The sequence below is a fragment of the Hippoglossus hippoglossus genome, chromosome 12, assembly GCF_009819705.1.
Source record: "Hippoglossus hippoglossus isolate fHipHip1 chromosome 12, fHipHip1.pri, whole genome shotgun sequence".
Classification (NCBI taxonomy): Eukaryota; Metazoa; Chordata; class Actinopteri; order Pleuronectiformes; family Pleuronectidae; genus Hippoglossus; species Hippoglossus hippoglossus.
In genome coordinates, this window is record NC_047162.1 from 17,110,913 (window position 1) to 17,133,555 (window position 22,643).

Genomic DNA, 22,643 nt, shown 5'->3' on the forward strand with positions numbered 1-22,643 from the left:
GGGGGCAGCAGCCGATATTTTGAGGCTTCCCGTGTAAACAGCAGATATTCGGGGCCTAGACTCCATCTTCCTTTCACGGTTCACTGGTCCAACGTTTCTCCACAAAAACACAAAGCGAGTCTCTGCAGGTGTTTCGGGTCAATATTTACTAACAGCTATCTGCACATAGAGATTGGAAATGGTAAAAAGTAAAAGAATAATGCACCTTATGCACTTTGGACCACATGGTTCAGAAGTCAAGTATCAAAATGTTGTCCTGGATAAAAGGTCAAAACAAACCAATAACACAAATGCTGCACTATAATCCTGCTGAATATCAAATAAACATTCAAAGCAGGTTCGTGTCGGCAGCAGTGAAATGTTTACTCTTATGTCGGATGTTTTTTTTCTTCTCAGTTTGCTGCTGCCTGAGCTGCACTTGAAATCTAAACAGAACTTTATTGTCCTACGAGTGTCACAGAAGTTGTGGCAGCACGACCTCCTTCACACAAGGACATGTTTTTAATTGAATTCAAATTGAATAGATGAATAGTTCGGAAACTGCACTATAAAATAAAACCGTAGCACCTGGCGTATACACAGCTTGGATGTAAAAATGCAGTTTAAAGTGAAGGCTAGGTTAGATTGATAGATAGATAGATAAAAACACGACTGTGTTGTTCCCTACGTGTGGCAAGTAAAAGCCACGCTGCTTTCTGGTACAAGGTACAATGATGGTTATTTACTTTCTTCTAATGTCCCTGATCAAGTCATTCACAGTGATGGAGAGGGCGGAGTTTGGCTCAGAGCTGGAGGGGGAAGTTACATTTTAAACTTTTCCATTATTTCCTGTGCAGGGCCACAGTAGCAGCACGTTCCACTTCCCTGTGTCTTATGTGTGTCAATGTTCCAGGAAAAGAAGTCGTTTTTTATTTCAGTTGCCAGATTTTCACCGGGTGAAGCAGCTGTTTCACTTCAGCAGCATCTTCTCCTTCCAGATTTATGCGTTTCAAACTTTTCATCACACTACAGGGGGAAGATGCTCCAAATCTTTAATGACATCAAGCGTATAAGTCACTTTAGTTATTATTTTTTCTGCTTGGCTGAATTTTGCAATAAACAGGATCACTCACCATGGTAAACAGCGGTGCATGTTTGTGAAGAGTGTGCGCAGGTTACAAATGAGCAGTCGGCAAATTGAATGCTGCGCAGCCTCCTCTGATAGTTGAAGCGATTGCAATGCAGGAATCAAAGGCACGTTCATTCATCGATTCATAAAATATGCAGTGTAGTATAAACAACCGTGTACAAAACGCAGAATATATTTAAATACGTTTCATACGGGCGGAATTTACAATTTCCATATTTAATGTCAGGACGGTTCTGTGGTGCTTCCTCAGAATGCTTCAGAAATGTAAGACAAATGTCTCATGAAATAATAATGAGCAGTTGGCTCTCTTACTATGTGCCGACTGCTGGCAACGCTGCAGCCTCATGTAATAATAAGTGACTCTAATGTACCTGCAACCAAAGGCTGTTGGCCACGACAACTGTTTGTGAGTGGGCATCGAATGACACTTCACGTTGACATGTTTTATTTAAGCGTAGTTTCGTGACAAACAGAGACGCTGCAGCAGTGGACTGCATTGTGTTGTTGCTGTGCTCACTGTGTGTGTGCTCACTGTGTGTGTGTGTGTGTGTGTGTGGGGGGGGGGGGGGGGGGGGGGGGGGGGGGGGGGGAACGAGGAGGTGACTGCAGTTCTGTCCATTTAAAAAACCTGTTTGAGGTTCGCTCTTGATTGACTTCAGTTTTTGTTTTTGCCTTGTTCTCTTATAATGTCCTCAAAGGGAGTTTGGTGCCGGCTCCTCACGGGAGCTGTTGGCTTTCTCTTTAATGTACTTGACTATGAAAAGTGATTGGAGGTGTGCGTTGTGATGTGGCGCTACACAAATGAAATAAAATTGAAATTACTCGTCTTGTTCCACCTCCTGTTATTTCCCACGACCTGGAAAAAGGGACCGACAGCTTGATCCTTTATTTCTGGTTTACGCGACAGCTGATTCACTTCCTTTGTGCCTTTGACACTTTTGGTAAAAGAAAGAAAAGTCAAAACCTATTATGAACCAATCTAAACACAGGTGTGTTATTATTCTTTAGTCGTTCACATTCTGCAATTTACATTAGAGTCACTTAACCGGGGCTTGCACTTACCTGCTTGTTGCTTGATACAATACAAAAGGAACAATGAAGGAATAATACTCTTGGATTATAATTTGACTTCACACTGAAAGAACAATTTGAGGTGATAAAGGTTTTCAGGGCAATTCAGGACTCTTGACTATGGAGGAAATAAACCAATGCTTTTGTTCCGTTCATCCAGCGACAGCGAGGATCTTACTCACTGGCTCAACTGCCTCGTAATTGCCTCATTGTTGGACCTTGTTTACGATGGTATACACAGACCCTCGTGCTTCGAGACGTGGCGCCTTCAGCCTGACGTGGTGTCCTACAGTAAGCCACTCCTGGGAGAGCGCCGTCTCTAACGGAAAAGGAATTTGCTGATGTTCTCTCTTTTACTTTCGCATTAAGCTCCTTATAACGTGGAGAGGATTCGGCTGCTCCGAGCGTTGCCCTGGCAAATTAGCCAACATCGGGGGGACATTGTCACAGGTAAGTGAAGGCACAGATGTGACGCCCAGCCTCGGGCGGCCTCCAAGGACAAGCTGGAGCTTCTGGGGGTTGTCCCCCCCCCCACCACCCCACTGTTAGAAACAGATAATTCAAAGCAGAAATGCAGATTCAACCATTTATGCTGAAAAATCAAAATCCACGAACCCTGCTCAAGTGATATGACAAGAGCATTTCAGCGAAGTGCTCCGTCAGCTCCTTGTTCACTCTCTCTCTCTCTCTCTCTCTCTCTCCCTCTCCCTCTCTCTCTCTCTCTCTCTCTCTCTCTCTCTCCCTCTCCCTCTCTCTCTCTCTCTCTCTCTCCCTCTCCCTCTCTCTCTCTCTCTCTCTCTCTCTCTCTCTCTCTCTCACTCTCTCTCTTTCTTTGAATGTGCTACCAGAGGCCTCCTGCCACCTGCTATCAAAGTGTCTGAGTGATGTCCTCTGCTCATGGGGTTTTGTTTTTAATCACTCTCCTCTGCAGTGTTTTCCTGCAGGAAGGTAAGATGACAGTGTCACAAGAAAAAACATAACCCACATATGAGATTAAAATCACTAACCAGTGCATTGTGGGTAAAGCTTTAACCCTCCAAGCTTTTGCAAGAAATGAGGTGAAGGGAAAAAAAAATCTCAGAACCCAACTTAAGTAAACACGGACTTGAAGAGTTTGATATTTTAAGCTGAGGATCGCTTGAGGGAAATAAACCCTGGATAACAGGTCTTTTTCTAATTAATTCAATTTATTATTGAAATTAGCACGTTATAAAAACATTAATTTATTTAACGAATAAAAGCAACATCAAGTGTGTGAAAAGACTCAATAAGCAAAAGCTGTTCACTCTCTCTCTCTGCACTGGGGGGGGGGGGGTATTCAGCCCATTCATTCATGCGACTCGTGTTCGATATCAATTCCTACAAAGGATAATTAAACTGATTAATTATGAATAAATGTTTCCTTGCTTCGTGCTACCGATCTACATAGTGTGTGAACCCATTGATAACTGTGAGTCTGCTGGTTTAAAGAATTCCAGATAAGTCAAGTTAAATCAGTATTTGGATGTTGTTTCCATAATAAGAGGAATTGAAGATTATTGAAGATGATGATATTGGCAGTAAAAACAGACCATAATAGCTCATTGGAGTTTTTCTAAAGGAGGCTGTGCCTGGAATGGGGGAACGTCCAGATCCAAAAATGTTAAGTTTAAAATATGTCAAAATAACAAAGCTATCAGGGGATGACTTCAGCCTTTCTCTGAGCATAACTACATCTGAAATCTGAACTTGTTTAAGGTATTTTTCTTGCATTTATCGGACAGTAAATGTGGAGGGGAGGTTTTACAGGCAACCAGGCTGGGAATCAAACCGTGCAGCTTGATTCCAAACCCACCCAAAGCTCTTTGTTGTCAGTCTTAATTGAGTTTGCCTCCTCTGTCATGTCGTTGTGTTTCTGACCCTCAGCCGCCTCCTCTCACTCTCATCTCTTACATGTTTCCTCTGCATTATTTTCCCTCACGGCCGCTGCGAGTCGGGGGAAACGTAACCGGCGCTGCTTTACGAGATTAATTTCCAGTTCCATTCTCGTGCGAGAGTACACTGCATGTTTCTGTCCCCCGAGCTCCGCCTCCTGTATCGCAGCTGGCAGAGGGTAAACATGTCCTATTCATAACTGCAGTGAGTAAAGTGCAGCTCTGCAATCAGTCACCGAGGAGACAGAACGAGTTTCACACGACAAACATCTTTGAGCTTTTCATCACAACTCAAATAGGCATCTTGGCAACACACCAGCGCACAGATCAAATAAATGATTCTGTGTTCATTACAATAGGCAAATTCAGTCGGCTAACAACGTGCACAAGCATTTGGTTAATTAATTGTCAGAATTAATTAAGTGCAAAATGGAGAACAAATCAAATTTCATGTGCTGGAAGCTCTTCTGCACAAAGTGTTGAGATCCATAAAGAACTTGTGCCAAAGGAATGTGCTGCTGCAGGATTTCTGTCTTATAACAGGAAAACAAACACGTATTTGAGAACAGTTTCCTCTCACCTCTGCTCACGCTGCTACGCACTGGAACACATTTTTTTTGCTTTTTTTACATGAAAGAAAAACGCGCGCTCTGGGAATCTGATCTCAGATGTATTTTGGGTTGTGAATGGTGGAAAACTACAAGTTGTTTTGGAATCTTGAAGCAGACGTTTGAGGGGATTATTCGACAATAAATATTGTTCCACTAATCTTGACAAATGTCTCCAAACAAAAAGCATGCAAGATCATACACGACTTGCAAAGCCACAACAACTGCAACCGCCAACATTTTTGATGTGATGGAAATAAGCTTCTGTACGAACAACTTTGTAAATACAAAATGTAGCAAGGAAAGGAAGAACTTTAGTTGAACTTTTCGAGTTTAGCAGGGCAGCAGAAAGTTTCTGGGTCTGAACCTGCCGACTGACCGGGGCCTGTCTGGATGGAGTCTCTGGGTTTTCTCTGGGTAATTGAAACATGCCCGTATAATATGAGAATGCTTATTTGTCTCGATATATAGCTGCTTTCACACAACTCTGGTTGATCTCCTGAAATGATCCTGTATGTGGGAACGCAAAACGTCAGCCGGTGTCAATGTTCTGTAAACAAGAACATGTGATCACCATTAACATGCTATGCCCTGCCTCTTGCATGTGCCCCCCCCCCCCCCCCCCCCCCCCCTGTTTGACTGTAGGATCTCCTGCTGCTGTCTTCATATCTGGACCCCCACTGTGCAGCCTAAAGTCAATGATCCGCTGGGATTGGCTCCAATCTCCCACGGAAATGTATGTTTTTATGATTATATAAAGTTATGAGACACAACTCCTCACAAATCCTGTGTCTTTTTTGTCGATTGAAATAGCTTCACTACACAACATTGCATGTTTGTCCAGTTCAATAATCTGCCGTTGCCAACCTACACGATATCGATGTGGACTCTCTGGCGTTGTTCAGAGCAAACATGACTCACTGGAGAAGAGAAAATGTAAAAATGGCACCGACTGTGTAGAGGACCAAAAAAAAGGTGTGATTGTGGTGAATTAATGTTTTTTGCAGAATGAGCTTTATCTCATTTTCACTCACCGTCTGGTAGGTGATAATGAATTTCAGCATGTGGCCCATAGGCATGTTCTGGGTGAGGAACTCTCTCTGGCTGGGCAGGGCTGGATGGTACTGGATCTTTGCTGGTGGAAAAAAACAACAGTGCATCATGAATCCTAATAACTGGCTTCTTTAGTCCCGGCGATCTCCCTCCCCCCCCGCTCTCACCTGGAGTACTTTACATGCAGTGTAGGACAAAGAGAGGAACAAAAACAAGTTTGAGGGATACTACACTCGAGCTGATCCCTCCTATCGATCAGGACGGTTTTATCTTGAATCACTGCATAGAAATAATGGGCCCTCGCAAAAAGAAAACCACATGACCTCATAGTTCTCCGGCTGTGGCTGTGCGGCGGCGCTTCAACCACGGCTCTTACATACGTAAAAAAAAAAAGCTCCATCCTGCTGATGTGAGTGAGAGCAGTCAGATAACTTCATCAGCGCACGTCAGGCGTGCAGAGGAGCCGCGCTGGTCCCGCGCTCGCTCCGGCAAAGGGAAGTGACATCTGGCCGTAAGCCAGGCTTTTAACAAATGAACCAGAGGAAGATGTGAAACATCATTTAGAAAATGTCAAGAGGCCGCCAGCGAGCTCAAAAATAATGCCCTCCGCGCTAAACAAAATTGATGAGCCCGATGCAGTAAAATTGAAAAACAGCGACATGATAAGTGGCTCCGAACCAATTTGACATGGTCACTTAGACGTACAAATGACAGCGCCGTGCACATGACATAAGAGCTGTCAAGTTGTGTCATATCCATAATGCCACTTGTTTTGACACCAAACACAGAAACTTAGCAGCAGCGGAAAAGCCTCCAGTCTCATTATTCATCCGGCAGATGCTAAATCATCGGTGGCTAAATGAGACGTACTCTGGCAACTTATTCTTTTTGAACAGCAAAGTGCTCCTCGTCGAGAAAACTGTCATCGTCTCCCAAAGGGAAGCAAATGTGAAGTGACGCTTTTTTTGCAGGAAACTTTGTCACAAGTCATCGTTTGCGCTTAAATCAAGATGACGCGTGCAAACAGGTTCGGCGTGACGGCAGTTTATGTAACTTAATGACATAAGATTAAGCTGAAGCTCAGGAAAGGTTTGCTCCGACGCCCCGCTGACGGATGGGGAGAGAGAAACCGCCTGTGTACAGATATCATCCCTCAGCGATCACAGAAATAATACTATTGTCATTCCCCATCTTTCTGGCATCCGGCAATTTCCAGACTTGTTCTTTTTGAAGGCGCTCACTTGTGGCACTTTCTGAAAAAGGGTGGTTCTAAATTACACTTCTCCTCCAGCGCAGGATAAATGCCGAGGATTTCCTCTCTGTCAACACAGCTGAAAGAGCCGATCGAAAAAAAGGACAAAATATCTTCAACTTTCACAACATTTCAGCGGTTGCTGTCGGTGGGATGGAATAACTCCAGTCTGCTCACAAAAGTAAGAGATGAATTACTCTGTCTGATGCTGGTAGATGAAGAAAATACCTAAAAATCATCAGAACTCAAGGTGATAATTTCTTTATTTACTTACAGGTTGATGAAGTGAGTTATTGGCTACGTCTGTCTGCCATTCAGTTGTAATATGTGGTATGTTTTTATCTTTTAATGTCTCAAATATTCATAATAATTGGTGTGAAACATTCATGAGCCCATCAGGATAAATGATCGTGACTGACTTTTCCTTTTCGTGCTGCGTCGCTGCTCAAAATTTCAATTTGTTCAATATCATTTTTGGGGACCAACAATATTTTTCTCGGCTGTGTCCTAAATCCGCACCAGTGATGTTTACTGATTTCAAGATTACATCCATACGACTACGTGTTAGTTTGAAAATGGCATTTTTCAAACTAACAGGCCATAATAAGCACATCACATCACTTGCCAGTGTGAACAGGAAGCATTCAGTTGTTAGTTGCAAAGGAGCTGAGGTATAAAAACAGCTGTATCATTGTAAAAAGCAGAATTTAGCAAAGACAACGGGGCTTTGACTCCGGTGCTGAGGATGATGTCAGTTGTTTCAGGGGTCATGTGATAGAAGCCTGACGAATCAGCGAAGGTTGTGAGCGTCTACGTCATCGTTTCCAGGCTGAAACTACGTTTTTAGTTTTCAAACTAAAAGGGAGTGAGCCGGGACGTATCTGTGGCAGAGATGATGCACTTTAAAACAAAAATGCAGTTATGAGTATCAGAGTACTCCGAACTGTGACAATATAATGTACATATACTGAATACTGTTGTTTTTCTCTGTGCTGAGAAATAGATTTTCACTCTTTGGGAAATGATGATGATGATGATCTCTGTGAAGTTTACTCTGAAGCGTGAAGATGACTTCGGTTGGTCAAACTGTAAAAGCTGTAAAAGCCCAGTCATTTTAAACTAATATGCACTTCAGGATAATTACACACAAAGCATCCATTTTACAGGTGATAGAGATGTAATATATTTCTTAGATATTTCTTAATACTTTACTCAGAGTAGACTTTCTTTGGGTTCCAGGTCATAGTATCAGAGAGAGAGTCTGTCCTTCGCTCAGCCCCTGAAGTGCATGAAGGGTTTCAGAACATTTTCTGTGTTTGATTTTATCTTTTAAGGACATAAACAGTGAAACGGCCTCGGCTGTATAATATGACTCAAAGGAAAAGTACATGCCGTCCAACTAATGGATTTTCAGACGTTTTATACACAAAACTAACGTTGGACAAAGATTAAATCAAGTTGTTGTAGCGATACATCTGCTGCAAAAACACACCTGACACAAACCTAACCCCCCAACCACTTATTACTGTTATCTTTAAGTCTTAAATATATAAAGTACACACTTATGAGTTGTATGGTCTCATTTAGAGCTCGAGAAATGTTGTCCCAGTTCCAAACAATGCATTGTTTTACTTCCTGTATTGTTACATGGAGAAATGAGTCCGTTTTATTGAAAGAAGATATATTATGCTCATGTTTAGGATTTTTAATTTTTGGTTATTACTTTGTGTCAGACTTTCGGCCGTTTTAAATATTCAGATTTCCCCAATAACCTATATAACAGACCTGAGGAAAGCATCATCTTGAAAGCATTGAGAGGATCTCTGTATCTTCCTGCTCTATGTGATGAAAGGTGATGAAAACAGACGTGACCAGACGTGAGACGAGTCCAGCCCGTCTGCTCTCGGGCCGCTGCTGATGCAATTCTCACATGCGTGATCTTCTGAAGTCCCACCCCCCCCCCCTCGACTGACAGCTCCACCACGCTACTGTCTTTTGCATCATTCTGTCATCTTTGGAAAAAAAACGCTGCGAGTTCAAGAGCGTCCGATGGCTCCATGAGCGATCTGCATAACAGCTGCATAACAGCTGGTTCCTGTAACTTGTGAGGACGCTGCCCCCCCCCCCCCCCGCTGAGTGGGCTCCTTCTCATCGCCTTTCTGTCCGACTCAATCTCACTTTCTCCTTTTAAAGTAACGTGGCATTTGATCCTCCCACGCACCATTTTAGTGTGAATGCACCGCCGGAGAACGCCGACCATTTGGGTTTTTTCCTCCCCCACTGACCTGTGAGTCGTCCTCGTGGTAGCGCTCAGCGAAAGGGGGGCCTTCAACTTCCACATTACTTCCTCACTCTGAACTTTTACCTCCGCACACAGGCGCTGTCAGTGTCTCTGTCAGAGCGATGAGGAAAAAGTGAAACATGAAAAGCCACTCAAATCAAGACGCGACATCAAAGCGGCGATGATTCATGAAATGCAGCTTCCCGATGACAATTTGTGAAAGAGCAGGGGGAACTTGAAAAAAGCATGAAAATACCCCCCAAAAAAACAAGCTTTCAACTGGAGTTTGGTCCATGGCAGTGCCTGTGAAATTGCATTATCTCTTTCATCCTGAAAAGCCAACAGAGCAGTGCGGAGCATATTAAGTGGAAAAACCGGTGTGGAAAATAAGAAGTAATCATATGCACGACGACTTGCGAAGGTGTGGGGCTGGAAATATTAAAAAAAAAAAAGGTTTCATACAAGTTCCATGAAGTCCGAGTAAAGTTTTGATTGAACCTAAGATGGAAACACCTCTTCTAGCATAAGACTGTGCAGGTATGAGTACACACACAGCCAATTAAAATAAATAAGTCAACACAGATGGATTCAAAAAGGGAAGAAATATCAACATGGGGCACTATTCAGCAACCACTTAATCCAAATGTTAAAAGATAAAGTCCTTCATCTGTGTGCATCTTTCATCAGGGATCTTTTTTAATGAATCACAGACGAAGCCCCTTGACACTTTCTTGAAGGCTCCGTAGTACACACTCACACACACTCACACACGCACAGACACACACACACAGACACACACACACACACACACACACACACAGACACACACACACACACACACACACACACACACACACACACACACACACTCACACTCACACACACTCACACACACACACACACACACACACACACACACACACACACACACACTTGTTGTAGTTTCCACGGTTACTTAATATTTCCTCTGCTGGTCCTGACAACCATAGACTAAAACATGATGACCCAGTTGCCTAAAATTGCCCTCATTAGTTTATAATTTCCTAAATTAACTCTTCTTTAATATTTGATGACTCCTAATGTCTAATGAATAAAATATTAAAGTAGTGGACTACAAACAGGAGACTCGTTTAATTTTGACGTCTCATTTAAACTCCTTGAGAAAGTGTTTTTAATCAGCGTCTCAGTGAAAGTGGATGAGAAGTCGGAGCAGCAACGTTTGATCGGCGCAGGTCGAGTTGGAAAAATGTGATTTCTTCTTTTTTAACTGATCGGTTGTTTAAAGTGTTATGAGTTTAATGGGATGAGCTTGTTTGAGCAGCTGTCAGTCAAACCACTCCAGCCTCCGTCCTGATGGGGCAGATACATTTGGCCTCAGAATTCCCTCATCAGCATCAGGCTCCAAACATTAACGACGAGAGTTTTATTGCGCACATTCTGCCCCCTCTGGGATTTGAGCATTTTCCACTGGTGAACACGTCTCTGCAAAACCACATTTACTTCATTTGCCTGCTCATCAACACTCGCCGTATTGCTCATCAGCAGAGATGTGAGACGCGCACAGAAAGCTAAATCCATTTCCACCGAGTCTAAGAGAGGGAAATCACTTTGCATTATTTATTTTCACAATCACGTTAACTCCCACTTCATGTTTAATCCCCAAATTAGGCGCCATTAGTTTGATTCACAGTGGATATTGGCCTGGAATCCACACTCACACGATGTTAGTTGGCAAATAAATGCCAACGCACTGCGTACATGCTTCCTGCTGGTGTAAACAAGACTCTGGGCTAAACTCCGAGTGGCACATGCGATCATTTCCTCACCAGCGATACTTGCTGTCAATACAGTGAGAAGCCACATGGCCACATCAGACATCGTGCTGCATGGCCGCCTGGCAGAAGAAATCTGCCTTTAGTCAGGTACCACAAATTCTGTGACAGCGAGAACTTCAGTGTCCCCCCCCCCTCAACTCTACATGTCCAAGTGCTGTATGTGGACACAAAGCCCCGGAGTTCACGTGCACTTAATAAAGTGGGACAGAGAAAAACAACTAAATGTTAATTTAGTAACTGCGGCGCCGTCTCTGTAGCCATCACTGGATATTAGACGTCATGGCTAATTGCATTATACTGCAACTGCAAGCTGTGAAAGCCTAATTAGATTTTTTTTTCCTTTTCTTACGCAGTCTGAATATACACGGGAACCTACTTAAGTACCAAATAAAACATGCACACTTCGAGCACGATTTTCAAAATGTCAACACCAGGCAAAAATTGGAGCTCATCTATCCCCCCCCCCCCCCCCCCCCCCCCGTGCATGGCAACCTGCAAATTTGCCGTGAAACCAAATAGTTCATAAATCATTGAGATGACTGAGAGAAGCGATAAAAAAATTAAAAAATGACGGAACTCTTATAAAAGATGGATGCATGAATGGGGGGGGGGGGGGGGGATAAATCCAGGGGCCAAGAACAGGATAGACGTGATATATGAGGGAACGCACGGCTCATATCCAGCATCTGCATCGGGCGTGTGAGGAGAAACTGTGACGGGAGTATTCTTTTCTTTTCTCTTCTCGATCATTCATCGTTCTGCTCATTCACTGATGACTTGAGAATGAATCGAGATGTCAGATAACAAACATCTGTAGCAGAGGAGCCAAACACGAGGAGGCCCGTGGGTACTTTGACGCTCACGCCATCCAAAAAGAGGCTCGGCATCATCCGGAGTCATTATCGTCATTCCCGCTGTATGTGCTGAGCTCCCCGTCTTCCCTCTCCCCGCTAACCGGAAAGCTGCTCAGGTTTACCCACTTCCATAAAATCGAAATGAAACACGTCACACGGACGACTTCAAGCAGCAAGTCCTCTCTTTAATTTATCCCCGACTCCTTTTGGGAGAGGTGACGTCTCAGTCACTGGCCTTACTTTGGCTTCTGAGAGTCGCTGTCAACCTGCCCGCGCTGATTTAAAGCCAACGCGTGGCACTGTGGCATCTGAGCCGCGGCAATCTATGCTGCATAATTCAACACCGCTCTCAAACCTGTCTCATTAAGGACCCTGGCCGTGGTCCATGGCTCTGGGTATGAGGCTTTGAGTGACAGATCTGTTGCCAGCTTAGTGCAAACAGGTACAGACCCAGAGTAAGCTCCAGCTTCAGATTCAGCTCCAGCTGCTTCCCAACGTGGTAGAGCTGCAGCCTCCACAACCAGCACCGACTCCTAATATTAATATTTTAACCAACACATAACGAGCACGGGTCTAAAAAAACACTACTCCGGATAATCTCCCGAAATTATCAGGAGGGGCTGTGTGTGTGAAAGCAAATGTCCGAGTCAGATGCGGACATTCTGTGGAGTTTTCTCCTGCCAGATAGATAGATAGATAGATAGATAGATAGATAGATAGATAGATGGATGGATGGATGGATGGATGGATGGATGGATGGATGGATGGATGGATAGATAGATAGATAGACAGACAGATAGATAGACAGATAGATAGATAGAAGTTGTTGTTTGTGTTTTCTCTCAGTGCTCGATACACACAGTCAAGAATCAACACGTTTTCAGGTGAAATGAAAAAGAAGACGCTAGTTTTCTGCTTGCAAATGTTGAGCTAGTTGGCTCAATTAAAACTTTCTGCTTCTTGTGACCGGCCCACACTTTCCTGCGGGGGTCCATACCCCCCCCCCCTGCTCGGAAGCTCGATTTGCTGAGAGGTCAGTAATGACGTGTTTGCCACTTTCAACTTCTCGCCGCCGACCGTGGCGAATGTCACATTAGCCCCTCGTTTCAGCTCCGACTCCTGCTCTGGTTCCCAAAATCCAATCCAGGCTCTTCCTCGGCCCGGGGCCCCCGGCCTCACACTGCATTTACTTCAGCCCGAGTGACTGCCACACCTCGGAGCCAGAGAGATTTAGGAAAATCACAAATTTATCTACATGGATGCACAGTTTGCCACGTTTGACGGACACGCTGAGAGAAGAGGAAACTCGCCTTCTGCCCCGGTGAGAATTTCATTTAGCGAGTCGACGAAGTGGGAGACGCACACTGACCTGCCAAATGAGGGGGGCAGGTGACGATCACAGCTCTGCACGAGAAGGTGCCGGTGGCGGTCATCACCCGGGCCGACTCAGCTTCCTGCGGAAAACACAGAAACAGAAACAGCTTTTTTTAATGAGCACGTTGCACAGATTTATTGGTAAATTATATCTTGTCCGGTGTAGAAATACCGCATGCACACACTTAACGTCAGTGGAGTCATTGTGTCCAGCTGTGCACGTTTGAAATGATGTGGAATAAATTATAGGATGTCGGAGCCAAATTCTGAATTTCCATGTATTATTAAGGCTTTGCAGAGATTTTTAATATATGTTCACAGCATCAACAGTTTAATACCAGTTCATGTCAATACAAACCACACACTATACATCTAGATATATAAGGAGGGACAACGTGACAGCTCCCTAAGAAAAGTGAAGCCGAAGCGTCTCGATCGCCCCCTGGTGGCTGGATGCAACAATGGGCATAAACCCTGCCCCCTCCATGTTAGTGGATTGGACGTGGACCAAACTTACAACTCAAAATGCATGTCAAAGGAATTTTTCTCAAAGATGATTTCTGTCATTTCAGGTAGTTCCTCTCACGCTGCTGTTTGTTAAAGTGCTTTTTCTTCACTAATTTAAGTTTTTAATGAGTTTTTTTATGTTAGTGGTGAATGCACCACTCCACCATCAATCAGACATACTAAGGTATCTGATAAATATGAATGTATATAATTTATATATATGTATTTTAATATATGATGATAAAATTTCCCATATTTAGTATTTAATGGCTGTTGGCCAGTTATCTGGCGAGAGAAGGAGATGTTCTCATCATTTATTCATGCGATTTGGTAAAAATAAACTTTAAAAGTTACTTAAGTTATTTTTAAGGCTCAATGATCTACTGTAGGCATAAATCATGAATTAATCATCTCCCAGCTCTCACGTGTTCTCTCACTTTTCTCACTCATGTACAGTATTTCCACTAATGTCAAGCTTCTGCCGCCGATCATTCAAACTCAATCACCACAGAACGACACTGTACAAAATAGAAAGCTCCGGTCCCCCTAACACTGTAAAACAGACAGATATTAACATAAATTAACACATTTCCAGCTCTCTCGACTGGCGCCCTGGTACCGTTAGGATTTTTTATTATTAAATGATTGATTCACAAGGAGCCCCTCCATGCCTCCTATCTCCCAGCACCACCCTCAGCTCCTTAAGAGAAACTACCGTCAAGGTCTGGGCTGAAAAATGAAACGAGTCCAAGCTCCTTCCAGTTTAGACCAGCTCTCCTCAAGGTCCCAAAGGAAACCAGTTCATCTAGTTATTTCCATATATTTTTCCCAAAACAATGATTTTCTTATTTTTCCTGGTTTTGCATGTGCACGCCACCGTTGCCTCAGAGCAAGAGGACGTCTGAGGAGTAGACGCCTCGCGGCTCTGTTCATCCGACCCAGAGGAGAAGAGCCTCTCTGTGTGAAGCTCGCACGTTCTCCTGTGTGTGGGTTTTCCTCTGGGTGCGCTGGTTCAGCTTAGGTAAAAGTGGAAAATCACCCATAGCTGTGAATGGGAGTGTGAATGTGTTTGTCTGCCAATGTGTGTTATCACTGTGACAGACTGGCAAAATGTCAAGGGTGCGCCCTGCCTCTCAGACAGACACTGGAGTGTACTCGGGAGCAGGAGAGATGTCAATAACACTTCATTATTAATGATCAAATCTATAATTAATTGGTTAATTACTGGTTATTGTTGTGTGTTATGTTTCCTGCCACAATTTCCCAGACGCCCTCTCGTTTTGTCCAAACAACAGTCTAAACTGTTATTGTTCACCTTATTGTTTCAAATTGTCAGAAAACTGAGCAATATTCTTCACAAATTAAAAGAAACATGGAAAACTATGACAATTTAGTCCCAGAGTGAAAGATACAGAGGTATTTCATTAACTATGATATAAAATCAAAGCCTCACGTTCATGAAGCTGCAACCAGTCAATTTCTAGCATTTTTAATTAATCTATTTTTCGTCAATAATATTCGGTTAATTGGCAAATTGTATATTCATGACTTCAGAGGGAAGGCAGACTCCTTACTGATGGTATTCAGTGATCAGCTCAATACTCTGGAGTCTGGTCCAGTGCTCAAATCAATGAACACAAATAAATCCATCAGCGGTGGAACTGAACGTATTGATTTGGTGAACACCTGAGTGTGCTCACAGTTCCCCTGGTTTCACAGCTGTTAATGACGGAGACGGTCGGGCGGAGCAGACACCGGCTTCACAGGAGACGGCCTGTTTCCCCAGCGTGGAGGCTGTTATCTCTGTGTCGTGCCTCATCAATCCCTGAGAGAGACGTTACCGTGCCGTACCTGCCATATGGCCGTCACCGCCGAGCCCAGCCGGACGTCCTGCAGCCCCACGCGCTCCGCCAGGCGCTCTGAAAGCTGTTGGGTGCCTCCCTGTGGAGAGACAGATACTACAATGAAGGTGGGCTTCAAACCCACAGCCTTCCCCTTAAAGGGTCACTTCGCCCAAATTACAAAGCAACAAACCCCCGGCGGTGTCGCGCCAGCCAGCCAGCCATGCAGATAATAATTTGTATTTGCCAAGAATTTTATGTATCTGCCTCTGAGACCTTCTGCTGACACTTCAATACATCAAAGCATTGACTGTGGTGAATAAGCAATTACAAATGATGTTTAAAAAAATAAAAAAAGGAGATCAGCAGCATCTCTGTCCACAAACCGTCCCTGTAGCTCTGCACGAGCCACAGAACTGGAAGTAAACACTTTTCAAAGGTGGTAGAAAACACTTGTGATTGTTCAGTTTGGCTTCTTTTGGAATGCACCATAGGCTGTAAATGAAGATGGACAACAGGGCAGCCTCCCAGAAGTGAAGCCAAATCATCTTGTTCTGCAGCCGGCAAATCAGTGGAGCTGATCAAAATCATCCATGTTAGTGACGGGGACATGGACCAAACTAAAAAGTCAAACACAAGATGGTTTCTGGCAGGTAGTTGTTGTTGCTGTGTCTCAATTTGGGGACCGCACCCTTCGCAGGCTGCATTCCTAGAGCGATTTAGAACGAACTGATCCTAGTATCTTATTTAATTTCAGAAACTTGAGGGAGTCACGTCTCAAACGTGCATTTTAAACTCGTTTTCATTTGACTTCCTCCGACAGCCTTTACTCTTGCATGAGGTTTGACTGATGAGGCACATTCCACTTCACATTTGCTGCTGCTCTCGCTGCAGCTGTGGAGTTGTCATGCCCACAGGGCTGCTCGTTAGATTTCTTCAGTAAATAGCAGGAACACCATTATAAATAAAGTGCTGCGGATAAATAAATCGGCTATATTCTAGGTTTGGAACCACAAAAGTTTCGTTGCCATTTTCTTTTGAAGGCATCTGGACGGGCTCTTCTTGGCTTTGCTCCTTTTACACCCGACTGAGTAAGAGAATGAGCGACGGTTCAATAACAAAAACACAGAAATAGAACAGAATGGAGCCAAAACCTTCATGCTGAGGGAACGCACAGAAAAAAGGACAAATCCAATAAGAGGCCGGATCTCAAAGTGTTTAGAAAGTCAATGAAGCTCTGAGGTCAAAGTGTTTGTTGGGACACAGCTTGCATGAGCCGCACAGACTGTATTGAGAGGCTGTGTTTATTAATAACAGGAATCCAATGTGGTCTCCAGTTGTGAAAAAGCACTCGAGCCAACACTGTCTGCAGAGGGATGTGAGCTCTGTACCTTTACTTTGAACTCCTGAGCAGAACCTGCAGAGCTCTCCAGGAGCGGCAGCAGCCCTCCAGCCGCCGCCGCGTACATGAGGAAGAACAAGAAGGACATCTGGGACGGCTCCATCCCAAACACAGAGCGGCTGCTCAGTGCCATCTCCTCTTTTAGCTCTGGAGGACAAGGGGGGAAGGAATTCACGCTGTGCCCCTCATACATGCAGTAATAATACATGCTCCCCCTCCCAAGACCTGCAAATATACTGTGTACTTTATCGTGCTCTGTCAAAAAACTACTGCAAGTCGATCCGTCATGTGTAGGTCTTCAATTGTATGGCAAAGAAATTAGTTAGAGCACTGAGGAAGGAGGTAACAAAAAGAAAAACAAACAAAATAGAAGATAGCTGATTGACCCTGACCTGCAGTCCAACTGTGTTTCTCAATGTAGGAGTGCAGGGTCATACTGTCCAGCTCAGTGGCGTTGGGGGTCTTCGACGGGTCCTGGACGCACACTGTCGCACACAATTTGTCAATCTGAGAGCATAGCACGCAGGCACACACACACACACACACACACACACACACACACACACACACACACACACACACACACACACACACACACACACACACACACACACACACACACACACACACACACACACACACACACACACACACAAAACCACATGTTAATGGGATGTATCGGTTGCTTATTTTCAAAGTGTGTCCTGCTCTGCTTTTCCAGGATTACCAACCCCAGCTTTAATATGTGCTCACAGAGGAGTTTATCAGAAACACCTAGCCACCTTTTTCTTAGCGCCACCTCAGCATTGTTTTGGGGTGACGTGGGGTGATGGTGGCAGCTCGGCACTGCCCTAAATACAGGAAACTGCTGCGTTGGTGTTGTTGCCTCACCTTCCTTATCAACTGGGTGAGATCCAGTAGCGTGAGTGGGGACAGAGCTGGGATACTGGTCCTGTAGGTGCGGATTTTGCCGCCTGGTCCACCCATGTGGTGCACCTTCCTGCCAGTGTTGAACTGTGGGTAGACCTCTAAGCCCAGCTCCTTTATGAGCTCCATGATGTGAGTTTGGGTGCTGAAAGAGGAAGAGGTAGAAGAAGGAGTTCCAGCGTTTATTGTTCGGTTATTAAATCTTGCAGCTGATACAATGAAAAATGCATTTACTCTGAGTTATTCAGATATCGACGTGGTCTTGAAAATACAATATTGCTTGAGTGAGTCAAAGACTTCTTGAAGAATGCGAGTTCTCCAGTGAGCTGTTCTGCTTTGTGAGCGTTGAATAGAGGTTGGAGACTGTAAATATGTGAGAAAGTTCACATGTTTGTTCAAAAGTGCCTTGAACTGAGTCACTGCACATTAATTCCTCCAAAAACCTGAGAAAATAAGTTTTGAGAAGTTTTGAGGCTGATATGTGCGACCTGGGTTTGACTAACACGGAGCTGCCAATTTAAGAAAAGAAACTCAAATATTGAGCTTGAACAAGAACAATGTTCATTACAAAGCTTTCATACAAGAATAATATAAATGTAAATTCAAATTGAAGAGAAATTTGAAATAAAAGTTGCAGTATTTGTTTGTAACATAACGAGCAGTACTGGATCTGACAAACACAACATTAAACAAGACACAATAAATTAAATAAACTGTTTTCATCATATCAGCCTTGAATCTATTTATGACTCATTAAACATTATTTCAGTTGTTCTTTAAGTTCATCTTATCCAAGCATCTGTTGCTATCTGGACACTTATAAGCACCTAAATATATTCTTTAAACTCTAAATCCTCAGATATCGATATATTGCTAATCTATTCCCTGCCCGGGTCATAAATCACATTTCTCCTGTAGCTTTGACCTCAGAACTGTTTTGCTATCAGGTGAAAGTGCAAACCACCTCATTTGACCCCCTGTTAATGAGTTGGTTTGCTCATATTTGATATTCTATTAGTTTGCTCATGTTTGATATTCTATTTATTCTGATATCCCCCCTTTTTTTTGAAGGCCTTTCACTCGGTGCAGAATCACTGTTTTAATATTTGTGTCACATTTCGACTGCATCTAAATGAGAAAAGTCTCCTTTTGAAGTTGGAGCTTGAATCTTCTGCAACATGTGTTATTCCTGTAGCCTCTGATCAATATTACCTTCCGACCCACTGGCCTCCGACGTCCCAGCGATCAACGCCATTGGCTGCAGGTATGTCCGTGGTCAGCGTGCGACCTCCCACTCGATCTGCAGGACAAAACACACATGAATTTACTCAGAGCAAAAGCAGAACATGACTCAGTTCCTTTCAATCACAAACCTTTCCCCTCCAGTATCAGTATCCCTAAGTTGGCCTCCTTCTTTCTGAGCAAATGAGCTGCACTCAGTCCAGATAACCCGGCGCCAACAACAATAACGTCCCAAATTTTCGCAGTCATAGTCAAGCCCCGGTGACTAGGTCGTTTCCTGCCAACTTGGCGTGCGCTTGGTAAACGGCGGAGTCAGAGACAGAAATCAGACTCGCATTCCCTTTTCTTCTCTGTATCAATTAGGTTATCTCGCAGAGGCTGAGCTTCTTTCATAATCGTGCACTTTGGAACTGTGAACAACTGAGCTCGTGGCCTACTTGGCGGAGAATCAGTTGTGCAAATTCCAGATACAAACGCCAGGAGAGGCGTTTGATTGTCCCAACAGCAGAGGCTTTCGTCAGAACAAGAGAAGCTCTGCGCCCTTTGTAGCAAAGTATTAATTTTAATTCAGCTATTAAATAGTAATGCAGTAATTGGGTTATTCTTCAAACGTGCAGTATGTAAATGTGACTCATGCAGAGGGACGAGTGGCGGACGAATGTATTTGTTTCCTTGCGTTTTAGGCAAATTCCCCACTTGGACAATAAAACCCATCTTATCTTATGTCATCTTTTAGAATATATCTTTATATTATCTCCTTTATTGGTGTGTTTGTTTATTAGTTTTTGTAATGAAAGGGAAATGTTTAAGTGGACAGTTGCTCAGTGAGGGGGCAGCTTGCACAAGGATCCAAATAAATTATTTTTATTGTGGACATATAAAGTTGAAGTCATGTCTTGAGACAGAGAAACAAAATAAAGTGAATGTTAATGCTGTGTCCACTATTATGACTCCATGTAGTCTTACTTTTACTTGAATTTACTTTATTTGGAATGTCTGCGTTCATTTCTTCTTGCTGAGCCTTTTTGTTTTTTATCTTATTTCTGCGTTTACATTGTTAAGGTGACCTTTGCAAACGAAATGGTTAATAACTTGAAAAATAAAGAGAAGTAAGCTGTCGGGCCTATGGAGGTAAAATATATCAGTACCAGTGCAAATCATCCACAGTGGTCAGAGGTTCAACTTCCATAAAGTATCTCTAATCTAAGCGGTACTTAATGTGTCAAACAAAGAAAAAAAGAAAAAAATATGTCATGTGATTTAAGTCAAGGGTACAAACTGTGTACTCTGCAAATTGCCTGTGATACAAACAGGGAATTTCCACCTTGGGTATCATGTGGTCGGTTCATCTTCTCCAAGTTCCTTTGAAAATGATGTTCTATTAAGGTGGTAGTACCTTGTTGACATGTTCAGTGGATGTGTCTTTGCACGGGCGTTTCTAAAACCCTGTGTAGTTAACTGTGTTTCTGATTTGTGTGGCACTGCACGGGGCCGACTGACAGATCGTACACCTGAGAGCAACTATACTGAGAGTGTGTGTTAATGAAAACAGCGTGAGCAGGAGGAGGGTGAGCGCAGTGACCGGCTGTGCCTGTGGTGTCGTCGCCGTGGGGGGGTGGAGAAGCTTGATGTTTCCTGTGATCCTGTGTAGACGCAGCACAGCAGTCGTCATTCACCTGCATTCAAGTGGATGTTGTCAGATGTTGTTACAACTTTAGAATAGTGACGACTCTGTGTGAGACGTGAGCTGTGATGTGCACTTGTGTTGTTGGTCGACAGACTGTACACTGCAACAACACAAAAACATAGAGTGGACACACAACAACTTGTACATTCAGCCCCCTCCTCCAAACAGCATGACCTTGTGACTGGATCATGCATTAACCAACTGAGCCCAGTTTGTGAGATGACGGCACATGACTATATCTTGAAACGGCACATGACTATATCTTCAAGTACAGAAGATATAACAAGACAACAGTCTCCTCAGAGTTCGCACAACGTTTGAATCGGACTGAAAAGTGTTGCATATATCTGTAATTGGTTGAATATGTCTTGTGTGATTGTCAAGACTAGAAAAAGCACAATATAAACACACCATCATCTGCACCCGTGTGTGTCTCCAGCTCCAGCAGAGCTCTTGGCTGCACACCACCTTCGCTGTGGTCAAAAAAAAACAAACAATGACGCTAGTTTCTGCAAAGACAAAAGAGAAAAGCTCTGTTTCCTCTCGTGTTCCATCGACTCACCATCTGTATGACAGTGTTTCAGGGGAGCTGCTCTGACTGTGACGGTAAAACACTGCAGCAGATGGTGGAACCCGGCTCCCAGTCATCACAGACGTCCAGTGCGTGAGCAGGCTCTACTCTATCTGTTCTATAAATACCAATGCATGTAACTCAGCTGATTTAATGTGTTTCATGGTCCTGGTATTTACTGTGATGGCAAAAAAAAAGTTCTCTGAAAAGAGTTTGTTTTTCTTCACACTAACATCGTTTGGAAAAAAGTGGTCGGTAGCCGTTTCATGCTTTTGAAGCAATTAAATATAATTTTCTTGCAGCAGAATACAAAGCAAACACGGTTTCTTTTAAAAAGCAGAGAATCCAGTGAGTTTCCCACACAAGCTGCACAGTGTGTGAGGTGAGATGTGAGTTCAGCTTCATTTCAGATGGATCTGACTCTGTCTGTGACAACATAAAAAAAAACAAAAACAGCATCGCCTAAAGCTTGAAATATACAAGAGAAAAATCCAGGTTAAGATTCAAAAACAAGTGGTGGAGATAAAGATCTTTATCTGTTGTCACTAATCCGTTTCCGTCACGTTTCGGCTGAGGGATACTTCCAGTGTCCCTCGTTTGTAAAAGGCTGCTTCCCCGCAGATCTGGCACACAGATAACGTTTGTCCTGTCTTTTTTATTCTCTCTACATCCCGGTATACAAACTGTGCCGGCTTGTGTTTTTTTGGCTGAACAACCAGTTTCTTGTCACTTGAGACCTCTTGCTCTCTCTCTCTCTCTCTCTCTCTTTGTCTTCCTCTCTCCTTCCTGAGAAATGAGCGGTGCTGAAGTGCTGCATTGTGCAGTGTTGTCTTTATTTGCTTTACGGGGCACATTAATTACTTTTGTCGGCTCGGGCCTAAAGAGAAAACCAATAAAAAGTCATAAAAAATATCAATCACGGAAAAAATGAAGTCATCTAATTGACAAAAGCACAAAAGAGCAATTAGATGTTGAAGTTGTGTGTTTTCTTCTTTCAGCACAGTTTGGTTTCTATTAGATTGACACCCTGAGTTTCTAACTCTCAGTCATTGTGTTGCGGCTCCTCCAGTTTCACCTGCTTAACAATAGACGGCTT

General features: G+C 43.5%; 1 protein-coding gene across 2 annotated transcripts in view; it reads right to left on the reverse strand.

The window, feature by feature from the left end:
- The window catches only part of LOC117772055 (amine oxidase [flavin-containing] A-like), a 31,731-nt gene extending 12,043 nt beyond the window's left edge, over window positions 1–19,688 (reverse strand). Inside the window, exons 1-8 of one of the 2 annotated variants that reach the window (XM_034602988.1) lie at window positions 19,421–19,685; window positions 19,260–19,347; window positions 18,012–18,192; window positions 17,513–17,627; window positions 17,110–17,267; window positions 15,729–15,818; window positions 13,366–13,450; window positions 5,756–5,856 (exon numbers count right to left, since the gene is read on the reverse strand). In XM_034602988.1, the coding sequence (XP_034458879.1) occupies window positions 5,756–5,856; window positions 13,366–13,450; window positions 15,729–15,818; window positions 17,110–17,267; window positions 17,513–17,627; window positions 18,012–18,192; window positions 19,260–19,347; window positions 19,421–19,538 (936 nt within the window). In that variant the 5' untranslated portion in view covers window positions 19,539–19,685. Of the gene's footprint in view, window positions 1–5,755; window positions 5,857–13,365; window positions 13,451–15,728; window positions 15,819–17,109; window positions 17,268–17,512; window positions 17,628–18,011; window positions 18,193–19,259; window positions 19,348–19,420 lie in introns of both variants that reach the window. The other variant, XM_034602989.1, reaches the window with a different exon arrangement.
- Between the last annotated feature and the right edge of the window lie 2,955 nt (window positions 19,689–22,643).